General features: G+C 44.7%; 1 protein-coding gene across 8 annotated transcripts in view; it reads left to right on the top strand.

Annotated features, from left to right (window-relative positions):
- The window catches only part of htt (huntingtin), a 216,068-nt gene that overhangs the window by 136,487 nt on the left and 53,877 nt on the right, over positions 1-25,704 (top strand). For all 8 annotated transcript variants that reach the window (XM_080189503.1, XM_080189502.1, XM_080189500.1 and 5 more), the window contains 9 exons: positions 118-234; positions 2,032-2,154; positions 3,456-3,688; positions 8,474-8,616; positions 9,874-10,081; positions 12,431-12,569; positions 19,149-19,328; positions 20,698-20,874; positions 24,968-25,044. In XM_080189503.1, coding sequence (XP_080045629.1) covers positions 118-234; positions 2,032-2,154; positions 3,456-3,688; positions 8,474-8,616; positions 9,874-10,081; positions 12,431-12,569; positions 19,149-19,328; positions 20,698-20,874; positions 24,968-25,044 — 1,397 coding nt within the window. The remainder of the gene's footprint in view (positions 1-117; positions 235-2,031; positions 2,155-3,455; positions 3,689-8,473; positions 8,617-9,873; positions 10,082-12,430; positions 12,570-19,148; positions 19,329-20,697; positions 20,875-24,967; positions 25,045-25,704) is intronic.

Here is a 25,704-nt window from a genome sequence, read left to right as displayed (position 1 = left end):
GATGGGGGGGGGGAAACCACTATCACAGTTCTCTTTCAGATTAGTGCTTCTCTCGAATAATGTCATGAAATTTGGGCAGATGGTAAGAATAATATTTACTGTTTTTTTTCATTGCAGGTCCTGGAGATGTTGATCCTGGTGTTGCAACAGTGTCACAAGGAGAATGAGGATAAATGGAAACGTCTTTCCCGTCAGATAGCCGATATGATTCTACCGTTGCTGGCCAAACAGCAGGTACAAACATGCGTATAAGGAGGCTGTGGTACTTAAAGATTTGTGAGCAACTTGCACTGTTCCATGTGCTTTTCTAGCCTCTCCTGATTTAATTTTGTACTATCCACGGAGGTGTAGAAAGCTTTTACCTAGTTAGGAATGAGAATGTGGAGCTTGCTACCGTGGCGAATAGTTGAGGAGAATAAAATGCAATTAAAAGATAAATAAAGAGATGGGGAGAAAGGGACAGAAGGATACGCTAATGGACTATGAAGATTGGTATGAAGAGGCTTGTGTAGAGCATAATAAGAGTATGGGTTAGTTGGGTTGAATAGACTATTGCTATGATGTAAATGGTTCTCTAATGTCCTTTTTATGGAAGGAAATCTGCTGTCCTTACCGGGTCTGGCCTACATGTGACCCCAGAGCCACACCAATGTGGTTGACTCTCAACTGCCCTCGGGCAACTTGGCATGGGCAATAAATGCTGGCCAGCCAGCAATGCCCATGTCCCTCCAATGAATTAAAAAAACCTATGTAAAAATCCAGGTTTTGTGTTTCTACTTTGCTGATTCTAGTGCAAATTGTCTGTTTTTAAATGGTTTTCTTTGGTTTTCCGCTGAAACTCATTTTTATATAATCTAATAGAAAATCTATAATCTGAGCAACATGTTAAAGCACAATAAATTTGCTTTAAAATTTATCCTTGTATAATAAAGTGGCAGCTTTGTGTTGTTAATTGCGAATAGACGTGAGAAAAAATTTTTTTTACTCAGCATTAATCTGTCACCTCTGCGTACATTAATGAAATTCATGGTTTTAAAAAAATATATATCCTCGTGATGTTGGGGTCAGTTTCTTAAGTATATTGAAACATAAATAGTATTTAGAAGTTATTAAAACGTACATTGGTCCAAAGATGGCACAGTGGTTAGCACTGCTGCCTCTCAGCGCCGGGACCCGGATTCGATTCCTGGCTTGGGTCACTGTCTCTGTGGAGTTTGCACATTCTCCCCATGTCTGCATGGGTTTCCTCCCACAGTCCAAAAGACGTCCTGGTTAGATGCACTGGGCCGTGCTGAATTTTCCCTTGGTGAATCTTAACAGGTGCCGGAGTGTAGCGACTAGGCCAGTTGTAATGTAAGCCTACTTGTGACACTAATAAATAAACTTTAACTCAAACTGATGGTTAATTCACTCTGGGCAAGTGGCTAGTTTTGTGGTTGGAGCTTGCTTGCAGACAATATTGTTAAGACTAGCTGCAGAAACTTGAACCAAGTGGAATATAAATTAGACTGAAAATTCCACAGCCTTTTTGTGAATTGCAGTGAAGGAACCAGCACAATTAAGTAGAAAGTCTAGACTCCACAGTGCACCAGTGCAGCTATCCACTGCACACAGTTCCTTTAACATAGTGGGATAGACTACAGCACTTCACTGGGGAGGGGAATCGAATGCAGAATAAAACCGTTAGCTGACTTTTAAAAGTAGAGAGTTTGAGCAAGGTGTAAGGAGTCTTAAAAAAAAATCCAAATACTGAAGTGAATGACTGAGGCTCTTTCCCTGATGGTGAGGGAAAGAGGAGTCATGTGGCAGCCCAGAGCTGAAAGATCCAAGTGTAGAGGCTTGTCTTGAAAGGGCAACAGGAGGTTTCAAAGGTAAGGAGCAGGGAATGAATGGATTTGTGCAGGATTAAACCTGCAAGCTGAGTGCATATTTTGGATGTTGACTTGATGAGCATGAGTTCAGTTCTGCTCTTGAAAAACTCAAAACTCAATATAAATGAATTGCATTATTTCCTGGTTTTGTTTGTGGTAGATGCACCTTGATTCGCACGAGGCCTTAGGAGTGCTGAATACACTCTTTGAGACAGTGGCACCCTCATCTCTGCGACCTGTTGACATGTTGCTGAAGAGTATGTTTGCGATGCCTAGCACCCTGGTAAGCCACTCTGCAATGACTTTAGGAATCTTCATTACTTCTAGACTTAGTTTTTCCAGTGCACTGCTGGCAAGGTTCTTGTGCTCTGCCATTCACAAAGTTGAGGTCTTTCAAAGTTCCTAACTCCCAGTCCCATTTACTCATCTACTTTCTACTAGCTGATTTGTAGTGCCTCCTGGGCAAACAGCATCTTGACATTAAGGTTCTCCTCCTTATTTTCAAATTGCTTTATGTCCTTACTCCTCCTAACTTTGTAATATCTTCAGCCCTACAACCTCCCAAGACCTCTACACTCTGCCAATCGAACATTCCTAATTTTAATCAGTTGTGCTTTTGGCTGCCAAGACCTTCAATTCTGGAAGTACCTTCCTATATCTCTCCACCTATCTTCCTCTTTTTCATCTTTACGACACTCCTTAAAACTTACCACTTTCAAGTAAACTTTTGGTCAACTGACCTGATATTACCTTACGTGACTCAGTGCCAGGTTTTGTTCCATAACCCTTCTATGAAACGTAGAAACAAGAAGCTGGAATAGGCCATTTGGCTTTTCAAGCCTGCTGCGCCATTCATTTTAATCGTGGTGATCATCGAAGTCAATATCCTGATGCTCCCTTCCTCCCACATCCCTTGATCTCTAGCCCCAAGAGCTATATCTAATTTCTTCTTGAAATCAGACAACGTTTTGGCCTCAATTACATTCACCACTCTGGGTGAAGAAATTTCTTCTCACCTCAGTTTGAGGATAAGTGGTAAACCTTTTAGAACTGTGACCCCTAGTTCTGGACTCCCTCACCATTGGGAACATTCCATGTGAATCTACTCTGTATAACCCTGTTAGAATTTTATAAGTTTCTATGAGACCCCCCTCTCGCTTGTCTAAACTCCAGTGAATATCATCTTAACCAACTTAGTGTCTCCTCATCTGACAGACCTGCCATCCCAGGAATCAGCCTGGTAAACCTTTGCTGTATTTCTCTATAAGCAAGGACATCCTTCCTCAGATAAAGAAATAATCTTGGGGGGGTCCACTTTAATATGTTAAGTGCATGATTCAAATGACAATTGCTATGTATTAAGGCCTGAGGTTGAGTTGCTGTGTTGTTATAGGTGGAATGACCCTACACGTATACCAGATTTGGTTGGGAGTTGTCGGCTGGTACTGTTACTTCAAAAAGTGGGCACAATGTTCAATTTGTAAATTTGACTTCTGAAATCATCTTGAAGTCAGTCGATCATTTTTTTTAACCCTTGCCAAAATGTACCAAGGGAATAATAATTGGAAATTGTTTATCTTGTAGGCCTCAGTTGGAACAGTTCAGCTTTGGATATCGGGTATCTTAGCTATCCTGCGGGTCCTCATTTCTCAGTCCACCGAGGATATTGTCCTGTCGCGGGTTCAGGAATTGGCCCTGTCCCCATATTTGATTTCCTGCCACAACATTAGCATGTTGAGGGACCGAGGGAATCAGACCGTCCCACCAGAAGAGCAAGATGAAGAGACACAAAGCAAACCAGAAGAAACCTTTGCCAGGTACTCATGGCTTTCTAAGTTTTAGTAAAGTGACAAGACAGTGCAGCAAATGCATTCTGGCTTCTGCTTCCACCTCCGTGTCTAAGGCCATAAGTTCTTGCCCAACTCCCAACACCTAGTGGGTAGACTGACAGTGCAGTGCAATACTGAGGGAGTGCCACATTGTTTGAGATGTCTTCCATTCAGTGAGACATTAAACCAAGTGTACCGTGTGTTAAAAGTAAATTAACTGGTGATTCTTGCTGTTTGAGAGTTCCTGCTACGTGCAGAGTGGCTGTCGTGTATGTAAAAGTGACTGCATTTCAAAGTATTTCATTGCATGTCAAACATTGAAACATTTGAGAGATATCAAGTCAGGTATCCCTGAAACAAAACAATGTGGTCCATTGTGCAAGATACCCAAAGCTCTCTTCAATGGTAAAAACAAATTAAGGAACATTTCATGGACTTTACATTTCATACGTGTTTTTGAAACACTTGGACATCAAAATAGAAGCACACAGTTAGATACAGCAGGTATGAATCATCTGAATGTTAAAATCTTAGAATCTCTACAGTGCAAAAAGAGGCCATTCGACCCATCAATTCTGCACCAACTTTGTCAGTTTAGCTGCTCTTTAGGGACTGAGGTACCCAATATATCCTGACTTATGAGGAGTGTTGGAGAACTCTGGTCTGTACTCAATGGTGTGTTTAGAAGGATGAGGGGATCTCACTGAAAGCTAACAGAATATAGAAAGGCCTGGATATAGTGGACATGGGGAAGATGTTTCCAACAGTAGGTGAGGCTCAGATCCAAGAGACAACCATTTAGAACTAAGATGAGGAGGAATCTCTTCAGAGGATGGTGAATCAATGGAATTCATTGCCACAGGAGGCTGTGGAGGTCAAGTCATTGAATGTATTTAAGACGGAGATAGGTTCTTGATTGATAAGAACATAAGAACATAAGAAATAGGAGCAGGAGTAGGCCATCTAGCCCTTCGAGCCTGCCCCGCCATTCAATAAGATCATGGCTGATCTGTTGTGGCTCAGTTCCACTTTCCCGCCCTCTCCCCATAACCCTTAATCCCCTCTCTTATCAAAAACCCATCAACCCGCTTCTTAAAAATATTTAGCGAGGCAGCCTCCACCACTTCAACGGGCAGAGAATTCCAGAGATTCACCACCCTTTGAGTGAAGAAGTTCCTCCTCAACTCCGTTCTAAACCGCCTCCCCTTTATCTTGAGGCTGTGCCCCCTAGTCCTACTGTCTTTTTTGAGCGGGAAGAGTCTCTCCACCTCTATCCTATCCATCCCATTCATCATCTTATACGTCTCAATGAGATCTCCCCTCATTCTTCTAAACTCTAACGAGTACAAGCCTAGTTTATTCAGCCTCTCCTCATAGCTCAATCCCCTCAACTCCGGTATCAGCCTAGTAAACCTCCTCTGCACTCCCTCCAGGGCCAAAATATCCTTGCGCAGGTGCGGCGCCCAAAACTGTACACAGTACTCCAGCTGCGGCCTCACCAATGCCCTATACAGCTGCAGCAAGACCTCCCTACTTTTATATTCAATCCCCCTCGCTATGAAGGCCAGCATCCCATTCGCCTTCCTGACCACCTGCTGCACCTGCAAGCTGGGTTTTTGCGACTCATGCACAAGGACCCCGAGGTCCCTCTGCACCGTCGCCTGCTGATCAAATGTTACTGGGGAAAGGTGTTGGGAATGGGCTGAGAAACATATCAGCCATGATCAAATGGCAGAGCAGATCTTGTGGCCTTGTGATAAGATCCCTCATGTTAGAGCATCTTTTACATGGTATGGGGTCAGAGTTAGGAGGATTGTTGATTTTAGACAATCCTCCTGCAGGATGAGGCCTAGTAGGTTTCAAGGATCATCTCCACAGGGAAAGAGAATCAGTGTTGCTAGTCTTTTCATTGGCAACATTGGAAACTCTGCCTTCGGTGACCTAACCTTCAACCATGTTGGCCGGACTCTCCCTGAGCTGCTGTTCAGACCTCAAAGGATATTCTTGTCTAAAGTGAGATTAAAATCTGGCCAATTTGAAGTTGTGCATGGCACTTACATAACTGGCTTAATGCTTCAACCTGTCTGAGATTGGAGATGATAACCGTGATAACTGTAACCAGCACAACATTAGCAATGTTGTGGTGAGGTTGACCAAGATGTTTGTATGGGAATAGACAGCAAGACTTAAAAAGAGGCCTGACTCCTGACGGTTGATATAACAAAGGCAGCATGTAACTGAATCACATCTATGAGAAGATCCTTGGTTCAAGGTGTGGCACAGTGGTTCGCACTGCTGCCTCACGGCGCCAAGGACCCAGGAGCAATCCCCGGCTTGGTTCACTGTCTGTGTGGAGTCTGCATGTTCTCCCAGTGCCTGTGTGGGTTTCCTCTAGGTGCTCTGGTTTCCTCCCAAAGATGTGTGGGTTAGGTTGATTGGCCATGCTAAATTGCCTCTTCGTGTCAGAGGGACTAGGTAGGCTAAATATGTAGGTTTATGGGGATAAGGCCTTAGTGCGATTGTGGTTGGTGCAGACTCGATGGGCTGAATGGACTCCTGCCCTGGCTGATTCTGTGATTCCGTGATTCTGTTCTAACCCCTAGTGTGTGTCAGGTTAGCTATCTCTGCTGAGGTGCATCAGTTGGATTCAGGGTACCTGGAAGAACCAGTGCTCATATCCCTGATTGCTGTCCAGGGACTTCTGGTCACGAAGGTGAGTGGGCATTGAATGAAGAGAGCCTTGGACTTGGCTGTGTCACTCTCGTCAGTCAAAAAATTGCCAGCCTTTGCCTCCTAAGCCAACATATATTACATATTACCACAAGAACTGTGCATTACCAGATCATAAAGTCATACAACACAAGGAGAGCGTTTACACCTCATGCCTATGTTGGTACTGTCGAAGGGCTACCAATTAGTCTCAGTTCCTTTGCACTTTTCCCGAAACCCTGAGAATTTTTCCATTGTAAGGAGATATCCAATTCCCTTTTGTAAGTTACAATTGAATCTACTTCCACTGTCCTTTCAGACAGTACATTCCAGATCATCACAATTCACTGAACAAAATCTTCCCTTTTTTTAAACCAATTATTTTAAATCTGGTTACTGATCTTCATGGCTGTGGAACAGTTTCTCCCTGTGCGCTCTGTCAAAGCAATTCATAATTTCAAATACCTTTGTCAAACCTCCCTTTGATGTTCTTTGTCTAAGGACAACAATTCTAGTTTCTGCAGTCTCCACAATGAAGCCCTTCTCCCCCTGTAAATCTTCTCTTGTGCTTTTCCAAGACCTTGACATCCTTCCTAAAGCAAGTCACCCTGAAAACTATGGCAAAGTGGTTAGCAGTGCTGCGTCACAGCCCCAGGATCGATTCCCGGCTTGGGTGACTGTGCAGAGTCTATACATTCTCCCTGTGTCTGTGTAGGTTTCCTCCAGGTTCTCCAGTTTCCTCCCACAGTTCGAAAGACGTGCTGGTTAGGTGATTTGGCTGTGTTAAATTTGCCCTCAATATCTTGTTTCTCATATTTAAAATTAAATTTATACTGAACTGGCCTGCTTCCATGAGCCTGTCGGGACTTGCTCGACATTGCAGGTTACCCAGATTAGCTGCATTGGTCGTGCTAAATTCTCCCTCAGTGCACCTGAGCAGGCACCACAATGTGGCAACTAGGGGTTTTTACAATAAACTAAACTATTCTAGCTGAGATGTGGAGATGCCGGTGTCGGACTGGGATAGGCACAGTGAGAAGTCTCAACACCAGGTTAAAGTCCAAGAAGTTTATTTGGTAGCATGAGCTCATGGAGCGCTGCCCCTTCAAATGAGTGAAGAATTGGGTTCACAGAGCAAAGATAGACACAGACTCAATTTACATGATAATGGTTGGAACGTGAGTCTTAATGGGTAATCAAGTCTTTACAGGTGCAGACAATGCAAGAGACTGATGTAAGAACACCATCCAGCAGGTACATGGTACGTACTCTTGCGACTCGGCCAATGTTGTCTACCTGATACGCTGCAGGAAAGGATGTCCCGAGGCATGGTACATTGGTGAGACCGTGCAGATGCTACAACAAAGGGTGAATGGACACCGCTCGACAGTCACCAGGCAGCAGTGTTCCCTTCCTGTCGGGAAACACTTAAGTAATCATGGACATTCAGTCTCTGATCTTCAGACAAATGTTCTCCAAGGCGGCCTTCACGACACACAACAACACAATCGCCGAGCAGAAACTGGTAGCCAAGTTCCGCACACATGAGGACGGCCTCAACCGGGAACTTGGGTTCATATCACACTATCTGTAACCTCACAACTTGCCAGGGCTTGCAAAATCTCACTAACTGTCCTGGCCTGAGGCAATTCACATCTCTTTAACCTGTGCTTAACCCTCTCTCCACTTGGATTGTCTGTACCTGTAAAGACTTGATTACCTGTTGAGACTCTCATTCCAACCATTATCTTGTAAATTGAGTCTGTGTCTATACATCCTGTGTTTGTGAACCCAATCCTCCACTCATCTGATGAAGGAGCAGCGCTCTGAAAGCTTGTTGGACCAAATAAACCTGTTGGACTTTAACCTGGTGTTGTGAGACTTCTTACTTTCGTTGAGGCCTAGCCAGTGGTTTATGGATTTAGCATAACTTTTTGTAAACTCTGCCTTTGTAAAGCCAAGGATCTCATGTGTTTTTAACAGCCTGCTCTACTTTTTGTGGATTTGTTTTTTGCGGGGCTATCTTGTGTTAGAGAAGTGATTGGTGCATCTTTTTTTGTGCAGGTTCCTGTTACAGATGGTGGGGATCCTCCTCGAGGACATTGTGAACAAACAGCTGAAGGTGGACATGAGTGAGCAGCAGCATTCCTTTTACTGTCAACAGATTGGCACTCTGCTAATGTGCCTCATACATATCTTCAAGTCAGGTAATGTAGCCAGTCCTTTCTGGAAACCATTTTATTAACTGTGAAATGTTTTAATAAATGCCAACATGAAATTTGTGGTTGTGTTTGGGCCGTCGCTCAATTACATCCAACCGAAGACGGCTTTTGGTATGTTTGAACTTCGTCCAGTATTCATGGATCCTTATTCCAGTCTTATTCTCTACCTGGGTGAACAGGGCTTTTGGGTGAATGTCTCATCTGAAAGACAGCAACATGGATGATGCAGTGCTTCCTCAGTGTACTTGAGTCAGGAGGGTTCAAGCCCCACTCCAGATCTGGAACACATGATTCTGAGCTGACCTGCCTGATGTATTACTGAGGGGAGTGCTGCGCTCTCGGTGGTCTCATCTTCCAGATGAGATGTTAAACCGAGGCCACGCTGACCCCCTCAGGTGGATATAAAGTATCCTGTACCACGAGTTTGAAGAAGAGCAGGAGAATTATCCCCAACGTATGAGAAAATATGTATCTCTCAACCTACATCACAACATAATGTCAGATTCATTTAAGCTTAATTGTATAAAACACTGGTAAGGCCACAACTGGAGCATTGTGTGCAGTTCTAGTCACCACATTACAGGAAGGATGTAATTTCTCTGGAGAGAGTGCTGAGGAGGTTTACAAGAATGTTGCCAGAGCTAGACAAGTGTAGCTATGATGAGAAATTGGATAAATTGGGGATATTTTCCTTGGAACAAAGATGGCTGAGGGGTGACTTGCTAGAGGTGTGCAAAATTGACGGGAAGAGATAGTGTGGGCAGGTTAAAATTGTTTTCGTTGGTAGAGAATGCTAGAACCAGGAAATATAGATTTGAGATAGTTGGCAGTAGGTATAGAAGGGACATGAGGAAGGCTTTTTTAAGAGGGTGGTGGGTGTCTGGAAATCGTTGGTGATGGAGGCAGAGACCCTAAACCCTTTTAACAAGGAACTGGATCTGCACCTTCAGTGCTGTAAGTTACAGAGCTATGTGGTGGTGCAGGAAGGTGGGATTAGAAAGAACACCTGGCTGTTCTCAGGCTGACACGGACAAGAGGGCAGAATGGCTTCCTTCTGTGCGATAACTTTTCTGTGGTTCTTTATTGCAGTGCTGTTTGTGGGAGTTTACAAACTGGCTGCCACGTTTCCTACATTACAACAACACTTCAAAATGTACAAAATTTCACCGTTGACTTTAAAAAAAACTTTGGGGCATCTTGAGGTCATGAAAGGTGCTATATAAATGCATTTCTTTCTTTCAGGGATGTTTAGAAGAATCACTGCAGCTGCCACCAAATTGATTGTGGGGAATGGTTCTGATGGGAGCTTTTACACATTAGAAAGCTTGAATGTCTTAGTTCAGTCCATTATTCCTACTCACCCGTCTCTGGTGCTGCTTTGGTGTCAAATCCTGCTGCTCGTCAACTACACAAATTACAGCTGGTGGTCAGAGGTGCATCAGACTCCAAAGTAAGTAAGACAAAAAAAAATGCTTGCGTCCCTACAGAGTATAGCGGGATCTTGAGCTTTATATATTATTCTTATATGTGAAAATCTGTCTTTGCATAAGGAATGGACTTGATAAAATATATTGACTCTCTGTCCTGCAGCATTTTATTCAATTCCCTCCACAGCTTCCACCCTCCTATCTCTCTAACTTCCGCTGTCCTTCAACCCTCTGTGACCTTTCCCCAATTTATCCCTGGTCTGTTCCCCACTTTCTTCACCCACTGTTGGTGGCTGTGCCTTCAGTTGCTGAGGCCCTAAGCTCTGAAGTTCCCACCTTTTTATTTTTGCCTCTCCCTTATGTCTCCTTCCCCAGCCAATTTTATGGCACCCTTATTCTAATGCCTCCCTCTTTGGCTTGGTGCTAATGTTTGTTCAATTATCCTCTGGTACATGGCTCACTTTGTTAGATTTATTCATGTTCTGATACGCACTCTTCAACTTTTTTCAGTCATGCGCACTCTTTTTATCAATAGTATGCGCAGACACTGCTATTGGTTGCATGTTCATGCCCTTCGCTTGAAGAGCACTGATTCACTTCCAGAAATGAAGAGCTCATACCCTTTCTCTACTCTAAAGCAGTAGTTTAAAGCAGTTATGGCAATTGGCTGCGAAGAATTGTAGTTATTGACATTGTTCCTATGCGGAATGATCCACTTGATTGCCTCCCATACCAGTGACCTTCTGATCCTTCCCCCTTGATCACTGAAATTTGACAGGGGATTCATTGTTACGGGAGCAATATCAGCTCCAATTTGTACAACATCCTGAGTTGGCATATGTCATTCAGTCCAACTCATCATTCCTACCCCACTTCAAGATGAGCAGCACGGTGGCACAGTGGTTAGCACTGTTGCCTGTCAGCGCCAGGGACCTGGGTTTGATTCCAGGCTTGGGTTTCTGTCTGTGTGGAGTCTACACGTTTTCCCTGTGTCTGTGGATTTTCTCTGGGCAGTCCAGTTTCCTCCTACAGTCCAAAGATGTGCAGGTTAAGTGGATTAGCCATGCTAAGTTGCCCCTTCTTGTCAGGGAGTGCAGGGTAAATGTTATGGGGATAGGGTTTTGGTGGGGTGTGGTTGGTGCATGTTTGACGGGTCAAATGGCCTCCTTTTACACTGTAGGATTCTATGAAAAACATTTCACAAATCTATGACCTTGCAGACTGTATGCCTGTTTTCCTATCTTTCCAAGTACTTTGTTTCATTTGTTTGTGGGATATAGGCATCACTGACTAGGCCACGTTTGTTACCCGTCCCTAATTGAGAGGGGCATGAACCGCTGTGGTCCATGTGGCGTAGGTACGCCCACAGTGCTTTTAGGGAGGGAACCGGGGTTTTGACCCACCAACGGTAGTAAAGGAGCGACAATATATTTTCAAGTCAGGACAGTGAGTGCCTTGGAGGATAACTTGCAAATGGTGATGTTCCCATGTATCTACTGCCCTAAGTAGTAATTGTGGGTTAGCATTGAAGGAAACTTGATAAGCTGCAGTATGTAGTACACACCTGCTCTTATAAGTTTGTTTGTATGGCTGACCCAGTTCAGTTTCTGGTCAATGGTGCCCCTAGACTATTGATAACGGGGGACTCAGTAATTGTAATGCTAGTGAATATCATGGGGAGATAGCTAGATTCTCTTGATGACCATTGCCAGGCTGAGGAGTAGCAAATAGTAGTGAACATCCCCACTTCTAACTTTATGATGGAAGGAAGCTCAGTGATGAAGCAGTTGAAGATGGTGGAGCCTAGGGCAGTACCCTGAGAAATTCCTTCAGTGATGTCGTGGGGCCGAAATGATTGGTCTCTGACAACCACAACCATCTTCCTTTGTGTCGGCTATAACCCCAGGAAATGGAGATTTTTTTTCCCTGATTTCCCTTGACCTCAATTTTGCTAGGACTTCTTGATGCCATATTGGGTCAAATCAAGGATAATCACTCTTGAGTTCAGCTCTTTTGTCCACGTTTGGACCAAGTGGCCCTGGTGGAAGTAAAACTGAGCATCGATACATAGGTTATTTGTGTAAGTGTCTCTTGATAATGCCTTCCGTCAGTTTACTGATGATTGCAAGTGGGGAAATAATTGGGCAGATTGGATTTGAGTTGCTTTTTATGGACAGGACATACCTGGGCAATTTTCCATATTGCTGAGTATCTACTGCAAAGTAGCCTGTAATATTAAAACCCTTAGTTGTATTGCATGGCTAACTCCTGTATTCAGAACCCATGCTGCTTTTGGAGATAACATTTTTATTTTTATTAGAAAAGTTCTGTTTCTTTCGTGAAATGTCAGCTGTTTTTGTTTTAAAACACAGGAGACACAGCCTGTCCAGCACGAAGTTATTGAGTCCTCAGATATCGGAAAATGAAGATTCTAAATCTGTATCTAAGTTGGGTATGTGCAATAGAGAAATAGTTCGAAGAGGAGCTCTGATTCTTTTCTGCGATTATGTGGTAAGATTCATTAACAGTTCTGTTTGAGTTGTAAAGTAAAAGATTATGATTTTGAAATGTGTATGCATCACACAGAAAATGTATTGTCTTAGTATAAAATTCAGTTTCTTTTTTTTTTCCTTTTGTTTTCCGTGTTTGCTGCTTAAAGATTAGTGAAAAAGCAGCAATTATAGTCCACTTAGCAACTCAGCCGTTTTGTTTGTGAAAGACATTTTTTATCTCCATTTCCAACTGTTACCTTGGCATCCACAGAGGGCCATTTGGCCCATGAGCTATTCCTTTTCCAGTCCTCCATCTCTTTCCCCATGTCCAGCAATTGATTGAAACATAGGTAATTCAGTCTATTGTGCCTTGCTTCCCCATTTTACTATGTTGCAGCAAGTCTTCATCTTTCTGATCTCAGTATCTTGTTCTTTCTCCATAACCCTCAGTAGTAACAGGAGTAGGATCTGGCCCATTAAATGGTCATTGGATAAACATATGGATGATGTTGGAATAGTGTAGGTTAGGTGGGCTTTAGATTGGTTTCACAGGTCGGCACAACATCAAAGGCCGAAGGGCCTGTACTGCGCTGTAACGTTCTGTGTTCTATTGAGCCTGTTCCACTAATTGAGTATGCGAAGTGTCATATAATCCAAAGTGCAGTTTTTTTATTCATTTGTGGGACAATGGCATCACTGACTGGCCAGCATTTATTGCCCATCCCTAGTTGCCCTTGGCTATTTCAGAGGGCATTTGAGAGTCAACCACATCGCTGTGGCTTTGGAGTCACATGTAGACCAAACCGGGTAAGGATGGCAGATTTCCTTCCCTAAGGACATTAGTGAACCAGATGGGTTTTTCTGACAATCGACAAAATAAGAACATAAGAAATAGGAGCAGGAGCAGGCCATCTGGCCCTTCGAGCCTGCCCGGCCATTCAATAAGATCATGGCTGATCTGAAGTGGCTCAGTTCCACTTTCCCGCTTTCTCCCCATAACCCTTAATTCCCTTGTCTGTCAAAAACCTATCTACCCGTGACTTAAATATATTGTTCCATTGTTTGCTGGAGCAGACGAGTGAAGGAGCAGAGAGAGAGCTAAGATTTTACCTGTTAAAAACCTGTTTAGAATAAGTTTAAAGCACTTTGTTCTTTGTAGAACTGTTTAAAGCATTTATTTATTGTATTTACTGCTTTAAGAATTCTGAGGGAGTGGTTAGCAGGCAGTTGTGGGACATCAGCTTTAAATCAGCGCCAGGTTTAAAAGGAGGCCTGGTGTAGACAGTGGGCAGCGGAGTGAGTGGGAAGCAGAGTGAGCTACTAGGGCATAATATCAAAAAGGGCTTGAAGGAAAAAAGGCCAGGTGAGTTCGTTTGAAAAACAAAAAAAAAAAAAAAATTTTTTTCAAAACTACTACAGTGAATAATGGAGGGGCATGTAATGTGTGGTTTCTGTATGATGTGGGAACTGGTGGACCCCAGGGTCCATCCCAGTGACCATATCTGCAGTAAGTGCAGGTTGCTGGAGGAGCTCCAGCTCAAGGTGGATGAGCTGGCCTCTGAGCTACAGACACTGAGGCTCATCAAGGGGAGAGAGGGTGCCATTGTCAATGGGGTGCAAGTGACATCCACCCCCCCCCTAGACTGGCTAACTCTAGGGGTCAGGGACAAGAGGGGGCTGCTGGGAGGAGGAAGGGGGGTGAGGAGCGGAGGCCTCAGCCTCTTAATCTGCATAACAGGTTTGAGGTTCTTGCTTCCAGGCTGGACGAGAACGAGGCAGGTGAGGTTGGTGAGCAAACTGCACACGGTACAGTGCTGCAGCAGGACATACGCAAAGAGAAGGGGAAAAGGAACGTAGTAGTGATTGGGGATAGTGGGGTGAAGGGTATTGACACTGTCCTTTGTCACAATGACAAAGTGCACAGAAGGGTGTGTTGTCTGCCTGGTGCTCGGGTACGGGATGTCGCAGCTGGGCTGCAGAGGAACCTGGAGTGGGAGGGTGAGAATCCGGTCGTTGTGGTACATGTGGGTGCCGGCGACGTAAGCAAAATGCAGACTGAGGATCTGGGGAGGGAGTATGAAAAGCTGGGAATGGAATTAAAAAGTAGAACCGACAAGGTGGTTATCTCTGGGCTACTGCCTGAACCGAGTGCAGACGGGCGTAGGGTTGACAGGGTTAAGGAAGTGAATGGGTGGCTCAGGGATTGGTGTAGGAGGAATGGGTTTGAATTTATGGGGCATTGGCACCAGTATTGGGGTAGGTGGGACCTGTTCGGGCGGGATGGGGTTGGTCTGAACCGTGCTGGGACCAGAGTGCTGGCGAATCGAGTAAAGAGGACTGTAGACAGGGCTTTAAACTAATTGGGGGGGGGTGCGAGGGTAGGTGATGTTACGAGGTCTAAAGTTAAGGAGAGGGTACAGGTAAGGGAAGAGGCCGAGGATCTCCCAATAATAGAGGGAGTAGGGGGCGTGAGTATAGTTGGTGGCGTTGCGGCAAATGGGGTCCAGGTGAAGGCTGGGATGAAAGCATTTTATCTGAATGCACGAAGCATTCGGAATAAAGTGGATGAGCTGGTGGCGCAGATCGACACAAATGGATACGATCTGGTGGCCATTACAGAGACGTGGCTGCAGGGTGACAGGGACTGGGAGCTGAATGTACAGGGCTATCAAGTGTTCAGGAAGGATAGGCAGGAGGGAAAAGGGGGGGGGCGTAGCTCTGCTGATTAAGGATAGCATCACGGTGGTAGCAAGGGATGATATTGGAGCCAAGGAGCAGAGGGTGGAATCGTTGTGGGTGGAGATTAGGAACAGCAAAGGGAGGAAGATGCTGGTGGGTGTCGTCTATAGGCCCCCGAATAATGATCTGGAGGTGGGGCGGGCTGTTAACGCACAAATAAGTGCGGCGTGCAGGAATGGGACGGCCGTAGTTATGGGGGATTTCATTCTGCATATTGATTGGTCGACCCATGTTGGACGCGGGGGGCTCGAGGAAGAGTTCTTGGAATGCTGCCGGGATAGTTTCCTCGAACAGTGTGTGTTGGAGCCGACGAGGGAGCGCGCTATCTTGGATCTGGTGCTATGTAATGAGGCGGGTAGAATTAGGGACCTTGTGGTGAAGGATCCTCTTGGAGAGAGTGATCATTGTATGGTGGAGTTTCTGGTGCAGATGGAGGAGGAGAAAGTGGGTTCCCGGACATGTGTCCTTTGTTTGAATAGAGGGGAATACGGTAGGATGAGAGAAGAATTGGCGAATGTGGACTGGGGGAGCGCGTTGGAGGGAGGGTCTGCTGAGGAGCAGTGGAGGATCTTTAAGGAGATCTTTCTTGGTGCTCAGCGGAAATTTATTCCGATGGTCAAAAAGGATAGTAGGAGAGGTAATAAGCCGTGGATAACGAAGGAGGTGAAGGAAAGTGTTAAACTAAAAGCGGAGGAATTTAGAGTGGCTAAGAGTAGTGGGCGAGAAGAGGATTGGGAGAGGTTTAAATGTCAACAAAGATTGACGAAGAAGTTGATAAAGAAGGGTAGGAGAAACTATGAAGCTGGGCTAGCGCTTAATATAAAAAAGGATAGCAAGAGTTTTTATAAATATATAAAAAGGAAGAGGCTGGCTAGGGTGAATGTTGGTCCTTTAGAGGATGAGAAAGGGGACCTAGTGGTAGGGGATAGGGATATGGCTAAGGTATTGAATAACTTTTTTGTTTCTGTCTTCACGGAGGAGGACGTGAATAATTTGCCGCGTGTTAGCGATGGAAAGGTGGTAGGACTGGAGGGTCTTAATGACATTACTGTTACTAGAGAGGCGGTGCTCGACAGACTGGAGGGGCTGATTGTGGACAAGTCCCCAGGACCGGATGGAATGCATCCGAGGGTCCTGAAAGAAATGGCGGAGGTGATAGTGGATGCCTTGGTGGTTATTTTCCAGACGTCGCTGGATTCCGGGGAAGTGCCGGATGATTGGAAAACGGCTAATGTTACGCCGTTGTTTAAGAAGGGTGCCAGGCAAAAGGCGGGGAATTATAGGCCGGTTAGTTTAACGTCTGTGGTAGGTAAAATGTTAGAATCTGTCATTGAGGAGGAAATTGCGAGGCATCTTGAAGGGAATTGCTTGATAGAGCAGACGCAGCACGGTTTCATTAAAGGGAAGTCGTGTCTGACAAATTTACTGGAGTTCTATGAGGATGTGTCTAGGGCGGTGGATAGAGGAGAGCCGGTGGATGTGGTCTTTCTAGATTTTCAGAAGGCGTTTGACAAAGTACCTCACAAGAGGTTATTGCAGAAGGTCGAGGGACATGGAGTTGGGGGTTGGGTGTTAGCGTGGATAGAGAATTGGTTGTCAAATAGGAGGCAGAGAGTGGGGGTCAACGGGTGCTATTCGGATTGGCGGATGGTGACTAGTGGAGTGCCCCAGGGGTTGGTGCTGGGGCCTCAGCTTTTTACCATTTATATAGATGATCTGGAGGAGGGAACCGAGTGTAGAGTGTCGAAATTTGCTGATGACACCAAGATTGGGGGAACGGCAAATTGTGCGGAGGGTGTGGAGAGTCTGCAGAAGGATCTAGATAGGCTGGGCGAATGGGCCAGAAAATGGCAAATGGAATTTAATGTTGGCAAGTGTGAGGTGGTCCACTTTGGTAGGAAGAATGGTAGGAAGGACTATTACTTACGGGGCGAAAAACTGCAGCAGGCGACAGTGCAGAGGGACTTCGGGGTCCTTGTGCATGAGTCGCAAAAACCCAGCTTGCAGGTGCAGCAGGTGGTCAGGAAGGCGAATGGGATGCTGGCCTTCATAGCGAGGGGGATTGAATATAAAAGTAGGGAGGTCTTGCTGCAGCTGTATAGGGCATTGGTGAGGCCGCAGCTGGAGTACTGTGTGCAGTTTTGGGCGCCGCACCTGCGCAAAGATATTTTGGCCTTGGAAGGAGTGCAGAGGAGGTTTACTAGGCTGTTACCGGAGTTGAGGGGGTTGAGCTATGAGGAGAGGCTGAATAAACTGGGCTTGTACTCGTTAGAGTTTAGAAGAATGAGGGGAGATCTCATTGAGACGTATAAGATGATGAATGGGATGGATAGGATAGAGGTGGAAAGACTCTTCCCGCTCAAAAAAGACAGTAGGACTAGGGGGCACAGCCTCAAGATAAAAGGGGGGCGGTTTAGAACGGAGTTGAGGAGGAACTTCTTCACTCAAAGGGTGGTGAATCTCTGGAATTCTCTGCCCGTTGAAGTGGTGGAGGCTGCCTCGCTAAATATTTTTAAGACGCGGGTTGATGGGTTTTTGATAGGAGAGGGGATTAAGGGTTATGGGGAGAGGGCGGGAAAGTGGAACTGAGCAGCGACAGATCAGCCATGATCTTACTGAATGGCGGGGCAGGCTCGAAGGGCTGGATGGCCTACTCCTGCTCCTATTTCTTATGTTCTTATATTTAGCGAGGTGGCCTCCACCACTTCAACAGGCAGAGAATTCCAGAGATTCACCACCCTTTGAGTGAAGAAGTTCCTCCTCAACTCTGTTCTAAACTGCCCCCCACCACTTATCTTGAGGCTGTGCCCTTTAGTCCTGCTGTCCTTTCTGAGTGGGAAGAATCTCTCTACCCTATCCATCCCTTTCATTATCTTATACATCTCTATAAGATCCCCCCTCATCCTTCTAAACTCAGAGTACAGACCCAGTCTATTTAGTCTCTCTTCATAGTCTAACCCCCTCATCTCCAGTGTCAGCCTAGTGAACCTCCTCTGCACTCCCTCCAAGGCCAAAATATCCTTGCGCAAGTGCGGCAACCAAAACTGCACACAGTACTCCAGCTGCGGCCTCACCAGTGCCCTGTACAATTGCAGCAAGACCTCCTGCTTTTATATTCTAAACAATAATTTTGTGGTCATCAGTAGATTCTTAATTCCAGATTATTTTTACTGAATTCAGATTCCACCACCTTCCATAGCAGGATTTGAACCCGGGTCCCCAAAACATTAGCTGAGTTTCTGGATTAATAGTCTAGCGATATTACCATTAAGCCATCATCTCCCCGGTTAACAAAAATGAAGAGGATAAGCAGTGTTTTAGATTGTTTGTGAGAAATTTTATTATTTATTTGTTATTTATTCATTAGTGTCACAAGTAGGCTTACATTAACACTGCAATGAAGGTACTGTGAAAATCCCCTAGTCGCCGCACTGTGGTGTCTGATCAGGTATACTGAGGGAGAAGTTAGCTTAGCCAACGCATCTAACCAGCACGTCTTTCAGACTGTGGGAGGAAATCGGAGCACCGAAGGAAAACCACACAGACAAGGGGAGAACATGAAGACTCCTCACAGACAGTGACCCAAGCTGCGAATGGAACCTGGCTCCCTGGTATTGTGAGACAGTAGTGCTAACCAATGTGCCGCTGTACCAATTCTTTCATGGGGTGTGGGCTTCGCTGAGACCAGCATTTGAGGCTCATCCCTAATTGCCCTTAAGGTGGTGGTGGGTTGCTTTCTTGAACTGCTGTAGTCTGTGTGGTGTAGGTGCACCCACGGTGCTGTTAGGGAAGCGAGAGTGAAGGATGTCAAAACATAAAACAATAGATGGATGTTGATTTCTGCCATATGTTGTTCCAGTGTCAAAATCTTCACGATTCTGAGCACCTGACTTGGCTGATAGTCAATCATGTTCAAGATCTCATCAATCTCTCTCATGAACCTCCAGTCCAAGATTTTATCAGTGCTATTCATCGTAACTCTGCTGCCAGTGGGCTTTTTATTCAAGCTATCCAGTCCCGATGTGATAATCTTGCAACAGTAAGTAGTTTTCCCCAGAATTTGCTCCTGTACTAATAACCCATTTACTGAACTCTCCCAGTTCCCAGTAATTAATTGGTCTTAGACTGGTGAGCGTCTGAAATGTTCATTCTGAAGTTAAAATTTCTCTCTTTGCTGATCTGGTTGAACTTGACCTTGGTGGGGTTAGGGCCATTCCAATTGTGCACAGAAGATTGGAGAGAATCAAGAGAGCCTTGCTGCATCAATTATCGTTTGGTGTTGCTAATAACAAAAACTTTACAATTAGGGTTAGAAGGACTTAAAGATAATCAGTGGGAGGGTTGATGAATTCAGGGTGCCCACCACATCAACAGGCTTGAACTGTGAGCAATATGGTTAACCCTCAGAGATGTTCTGTGGAGGAGGCAATCTGGCTGTGTTATGGGATAGGCTCTGGTTGTATAAAGGCCCATGACTGTTGGTGATGACATTCCTATCATACCCTAATTCTGAGGGTGCTGTAGAGGGTCTGCACAGAGGGACCAAGGGTGATTCTGATGACACTTTAGTCCTCTCTCAGCCCACATTTCTTGGATAACTTGGCACTGAACAGTGTCTGGGCTGATTTCACCTTCTGCTAGGAAAGTTTTTCTCTCATGACTATTGGCATCAGATCCTGTATTTGCATCCATCCAAGGTCCTTATCTTAAGTGGATTCTTTGCTTGCCTCATGCATGAACCTAGCCTGTGACATTGCAAGCAGAAAGTATCTCTCCAGTGAGGTCTTTGGCACCTGACCTGGTCCAAATGGGGATATAGAATTAGGTACATTACAACATGGGAACAGACTGGTGTTTATGCTCTGCTTGAGCCTTCTCCTAATCCACTTCACTTAACCATATTAATCCTTATTAACATCGCCTTTCTGTTTATTTCTCCCTTGTGTTTATCAAGCTCCCCTTTATATCTATCTTAGAATCATGGAAATCCTACAGTGCAGGAGGAGGCCATTCAGCCCATCGATTCTGAAACGATAACAATCCCACCCAAGCCCTATCCCTGAAACGCCACATATTTAGCCTGCTAATCCCTCTAACATCCTGGGACGCTAAGGGGAAACCTAGTCTGCACATCTTTGGACTGTGGGAGGAAACCCAAGCAGACACGGGAAGAATGTGCAAATTCCACACACACTGACCCAAGCCAGGAATCGAACCCGGAACTGTGAGGAAGCAGTGCTAACCACTGCCACCGTGTTGACCACCTCCAACTACTCCCTGGTACTATGATGCTGGGTTGCACATTCTCCTCATTCTTTGGATAAATTAGTTTGTCCTGAATTCCTTATTAGATTTAATTCCTCACTTTGAATGTTAATGACTTTTCTTCCAATCACTTCCCCCAATAGCCAACCATGTTAAAGAAGACCCTGCAGTGTTTGGAGGGAATCCATCTCAGCCAGTCAGGAGCGGTCTTGATGCTGTATATTGACAAGCTCATCAGTACACCTTTCCGAGTACTGGCACGGATGGTGGATACCCTGGCTTGCCGGCGAGTTGAAATGCTTTTAGCGGAAAGCTTGCAGGTAAAATGGCAACTTGCATTTAATTTAGTCTGTGACTTGCACACTTAGCCTTGGTTAGCCATTTACTCCAGATGCATGTATATAATTTACCCATGTCCTTTCAACTGAAGTCACTCCTGCACATGAAATGAAGGGGTACATTATGGGAGTATAGGTTACAGCTCTCACCTTCACAGGCTGGGAATGTTCAGAATTCAAATGCAGAGGTCAGGCTGCTTGTATGTTTCTATGGCAACAAGAAGTTGCGATTATGCTGTGTCATTAACTTCATAAAACATCCTCAGGCAGTTCACAAACGTATCATGAAGCCAAATTTCATCCTGAGCCAAATAAGGAGAAAGTAGATAGATCAGATAACTTAAAGTTTGGTCAAAGAGGTGCATTTTGGGATGGGTTGAATGTATTCAAAGATGGCTGGATATAGCACTTGGGGCAAATAGCAGCAAAAGTTATGAGGATAAAACAGGATTAGGCTATTGAGTTGGACGATCAGCCATGATCATAATGAATCGTGGAGCAGGATTGAAGGGCCAAATGGTTGCCTCCTGCTCCTATCTTCTATGTTTTGAAGTGAAGAGGACCAAGAGTTTTGGGGAGAGAATTGCAGAGCTCAGGCTTAGACAGCTGAAAGACTGGCCGTCAGTGGTCGGGTTCAAAAAGTCAGGGATGCGTAAGAGGCCAGGTTTGGAAGAGTGAGGATATCATAGAAAGTTGTAGGGCTAGAGGAAATTTCAGTGATAGGGAGGGATAGGGCCATGAAAGGACATAAAAACAAGGATGAGAATTTTAAAATCGAGGGGTTGCTTCACCATGAGTCAGTGTAGGTTAGCAAGCACTGGGGTTGATAGGTGATGGTGTTAAATGGTGACTCCTAGTTCTAGATATTCTCAGGAGGAAACATCTGCTTCATATCCACTCTGTCATTCCCCCTCAGGATTTTGTACGTTTTAACATTAGCAAGGCCACATTACATGCTCATTCCTAGTCACTGGGTAAAGGGGTGATGATGCAGGTGGACCTTCCCTTTTTACCAAATAAATACTTGCATTTATACAGCAGCTTTTAAGAACTCATAATGCTACAAAGCACTTGAGGGACTCTTGAAGTGTAGTCATTGTTGTACTACAGGAAACGGGACAGTCAGTTTCTGCATAGCAAGTTCCCACAAGCAGCAATGTGATGGTGATCACATTTTTAAAGTCATGTTGGCTGAGGTATAAATATCGGCCAAGATACTAGGGAGAGCTTTCCCATTTCTCTCCTGAATTGTCCTACTGTTTCTTTTATGCCCACAGATAAGGTCTGATTTAATGTCTCATCCAAAAGAAGGTATCTCTGACAGTGCAGCACTCCGTCAGTACTGCGCCAGTCTGTCAGCTGAAATTATGCACTCAAAAGTCTCCAGTCGAATTGAATGTGCAGCTGTCTGACTTAGAGCCCAACCATTGCCATCTTTCCTGTTCATCCTCCTTGTCATTAAGTGGAGAATTCCAGGATCATATCCAATTTCCCAATACTTAAAATTCATAGACAGAAAAGTGTACAAATCAGTAATCAGGAACAGACTTTACCTGAATTCCTCAGTTGCGAAGCTGCTTTCTGCTCAGAGGGACACAAGTTAAAGTTTCCTCCCATATAATGATTGACAATGCTTATCTATGCTTTTTGTATGTATACTATATTGTTTGGCTTTTTTATATACGTGTGGGAGTAAATCCATTTTAATGCGCAAAGAAGTGTTGAAAGAAGAATGATTGGCATTGTTAAAAAGTTTGGTAATGCAGAACTGGAATATTGTCGAAAAGGGAGGCATGTTGCTGAAGCTTTTCTTGCACTCGTCAGGACAAACACAAGAATACCAAATTTCAAATGATCACAATTTATACCACAGGAGGAAAGGTGTTGATTGGTTGGCAAGTCAATTCTGATTGGCCTAGGTTTTACCATGGAGAAAGCAGTGGGGAGATTTAGGTTTCCAAAAAGTCTTGCATGTTTCCAAAAACATTCAAGACTTGAGCATATTCTTTTTGTTTGCCGAGAATGGGTCCCTGTGTACAAATGGCTGCCACTTCTAGTAAGTGTAAATGAGCCACATTGAGTTCGACTGATGATCTTGCTTTGATTGTTAGCGTAGCTATTAACACACTCAGGATTGTTGTGATCATTTGAAATTAGGTTTTTTTTTGCATTTGTCCTAATGAGCGTGGTATAAAAAATTTCAACGTTTGTCTCTTTTCAGTAATATTAAAAATTTTAATTCTTCCAATTCCAGTATTCTAATCTGAGTTGACTTGCCAACTATTCAGCACTCTTTCCTCCTGTGGTATAAATTGTTGTGATTGTTTGAAATTTGGTGTTCTTGTTTTGTTTGTCCTGATGAGTGCAAGATGAAAAGCTTTGGTAAAATGTGTCTCTTTTCAACAATATTCCTTTTCTGTTCTACCTAGTGTTTTAATAACTTCCAATTATTCTTCATTCAACACTTTTCTCTTGCACGCAGTTAAAATGGATTTACAGAGCCAAAAAATTAATTAAACATGTGAAGAAAAGGTAGAGATGAGCACTATCTGTAGTTATATGGGAGCAAACTTATTGAAATTCCTGATTCTTGTCGCCAGTTCAACAATGGCCTTTAGTTTAGCCCAGTAATGAAGTTGCGAGGCCAGTCTGGGTGAAAGTTGCCACTTAGAGCGCTGGATTTCTCCCCTTCAGACAATCAATCCTACAATCTTTTTATCTTGGGGCATAGAGATGAGACATCAGGGAAGCATCCACCCAGTAAAAGGGCATCTCATTGTGCCACAGAGGAAGCAAATCCTGCAGCAGTTGAGAGTAAAATCAAAGGCACTCTGATAAAGGGATGGAATGCTTTAAGTAACTTACTTGAACTAAAGGATGACATTAAGCCCAACATAATACATTCTCAGATCCTGAGGGACATGAACGAAGTTGTTGAAGCACTGGGAATTATCTTGAAGTTTGAATATGTGCCGTGAAGTTGGAGATTGACCAATGCAGTGCTCATTTTTTTTTAAAATGGGCATCTGAGCTCACTCAGCAAGGTACAGGCCACTTAACTTATCCATATCAGAGTTTCTGAGGATCCATTTATAACATGGTAAAGGAGAAATAGAAGTAGCCAGCAGAGATTTTAAAAGCTACCATCGTGCTCCAAGAGTCTCAGGTAACAAGACATAGTAGGTGGGGAAATGCAGTGGATGTGGTGTCCGAAGGGGACACCACATCCACTGCATTTCCTCACCCCAAGGGGAAGACCTTTGTCAAAACGTGGGGGATTTTACAGATGAGTGTTTAAGATAGCATGGTGACACAATGGTTAGCACTGCTGTCTCACGGCTCCAGGGACTCGGATTCAGTTCCCAGCTTGGGTGACTGTGTGGAGTTTGCACGTTCTTCCTGTGTCTGCGTGGGTTTCCCTTGGGTGCTCTGTTTTCCTCCCACAGTTCAAAGATGTGCAGGTTAGGTGGATTGGCTATGCTAGTCCCTTGGTGTCAGAGAGTTTAGCAGGTTAAATACGTGGGGTTATGAGGACAGGTGGGATTGTTGTCTGTGCACACTTGATGGCCTAAATAGCCTCCTCCTGCACTGTAGGGATTCAAGATACCATGAAAAGAGAAGAGAACGGCAGCAGTGGGGGGGGGGGGGGGGGGGGCGGAAAGCATGTTGAGAGAAATTGAACAAATCAAAGCTACTTCCAAGATGCACACAATGTGAATAACTTAGAGGTGAGGAATGGGACGTACAAAAAGGAATGCATAAAAAGGAACTTGGCAAAGTGGGGCAGGTTGCAACAGTGTAGGGACAGAAAAAAGCAGGCAGTCGGGAAGTGTCTGTATGACCCTGTCAGTATGATGTGGAGGGGGGGATGTCGTCATGTCAAGCAAAACCATTCCTTCATTAGCCCACCTCACAGAGACACCAGTCCACATTGCACCCTGAAAGGTGAATTCACTCTTCTGCTCAGAGAGGCAGTCTGATTTCTGAGAGCCTTGATCATCGTTTTGTGTCAAATTTACAGCATGATATGATTTGTTATTGAACTAACTTTAAAATAGAGATGTTCTCTTTTCAGAATAGTGTTGCCCAAGTGCCACGAGAAGAGTTGGAAAGGATTCAGCGTTACCTACAGTCCACTTGCCTTGCTCAAAGGTAGAAAACCTTGTGTTTGATGGCCCTTGGGTCCAGCCACTTTATGCTGGGGCAATGATGGGAGGGAGAAAGAACCATTACATTCATCACCTGAGTTAGTGAGGGAATAAAAAAAAAATTACTGCAGTGCTTTGTCTGCAATTGCAAATGATAGGGCTGTACCTTGTCTCAGGAGTGTTGGTGCTGTGTCTTGTTTGAATTCGGGAGTGTTGGTGCTATGCCTCGTCTTGGCAGAATGCCTTTGGGTGGCAGGGCGGCACATTGGTTAACACTGCCGCTTCAAAGCGCAGGAATCCATTCTGGCCTTGGGTGACTGGAGTTTGCACATTCTCCCCACGTCTGCGTGGGTATAGAACATAACGGCGCAGAACAGGCCCTTCGGCCCACGATGTTGCGCCGACCAGTCAAAAAGCAATGACCCTCTAACCTAAACCAAACCCTTTCCATCCATAAACCTATCCACGGATCTCTTAAATGCCCCCAAACTAGGCGCATTTACAACTGCAGCAGGCAGGGCATTCCAATCCCTCACCACCCTCTGGGTAAAGAACCTACCCCTAACATCCGTCCTATAACTACCACCCCTTAATTTAAAGCTATGCCCCCTCCTGCTAGCTTTCTCCATCCGAGGAAAAAGGCTATCACTGTCCACCCTATCTA

Source organism: Carcharhinus amblyrhynchos, chromosome 5 (assembly GCF_965287045.1).
Source record: "Carcharhinus amblyrhynchos chromosome 5, sCarAmb.v2.hapA, whole genome shotgun sequence".
NCBI lineage: Eukaryota > Metazoa > Chordata > Chondrichthyes > Carcharhiniformes > Carcharhinidae > Carcharhinus > Carcharhinus amblyrhynchos.
This window is presented reverse-complemented; position numbering and strand designations above follow the sequence as displayed.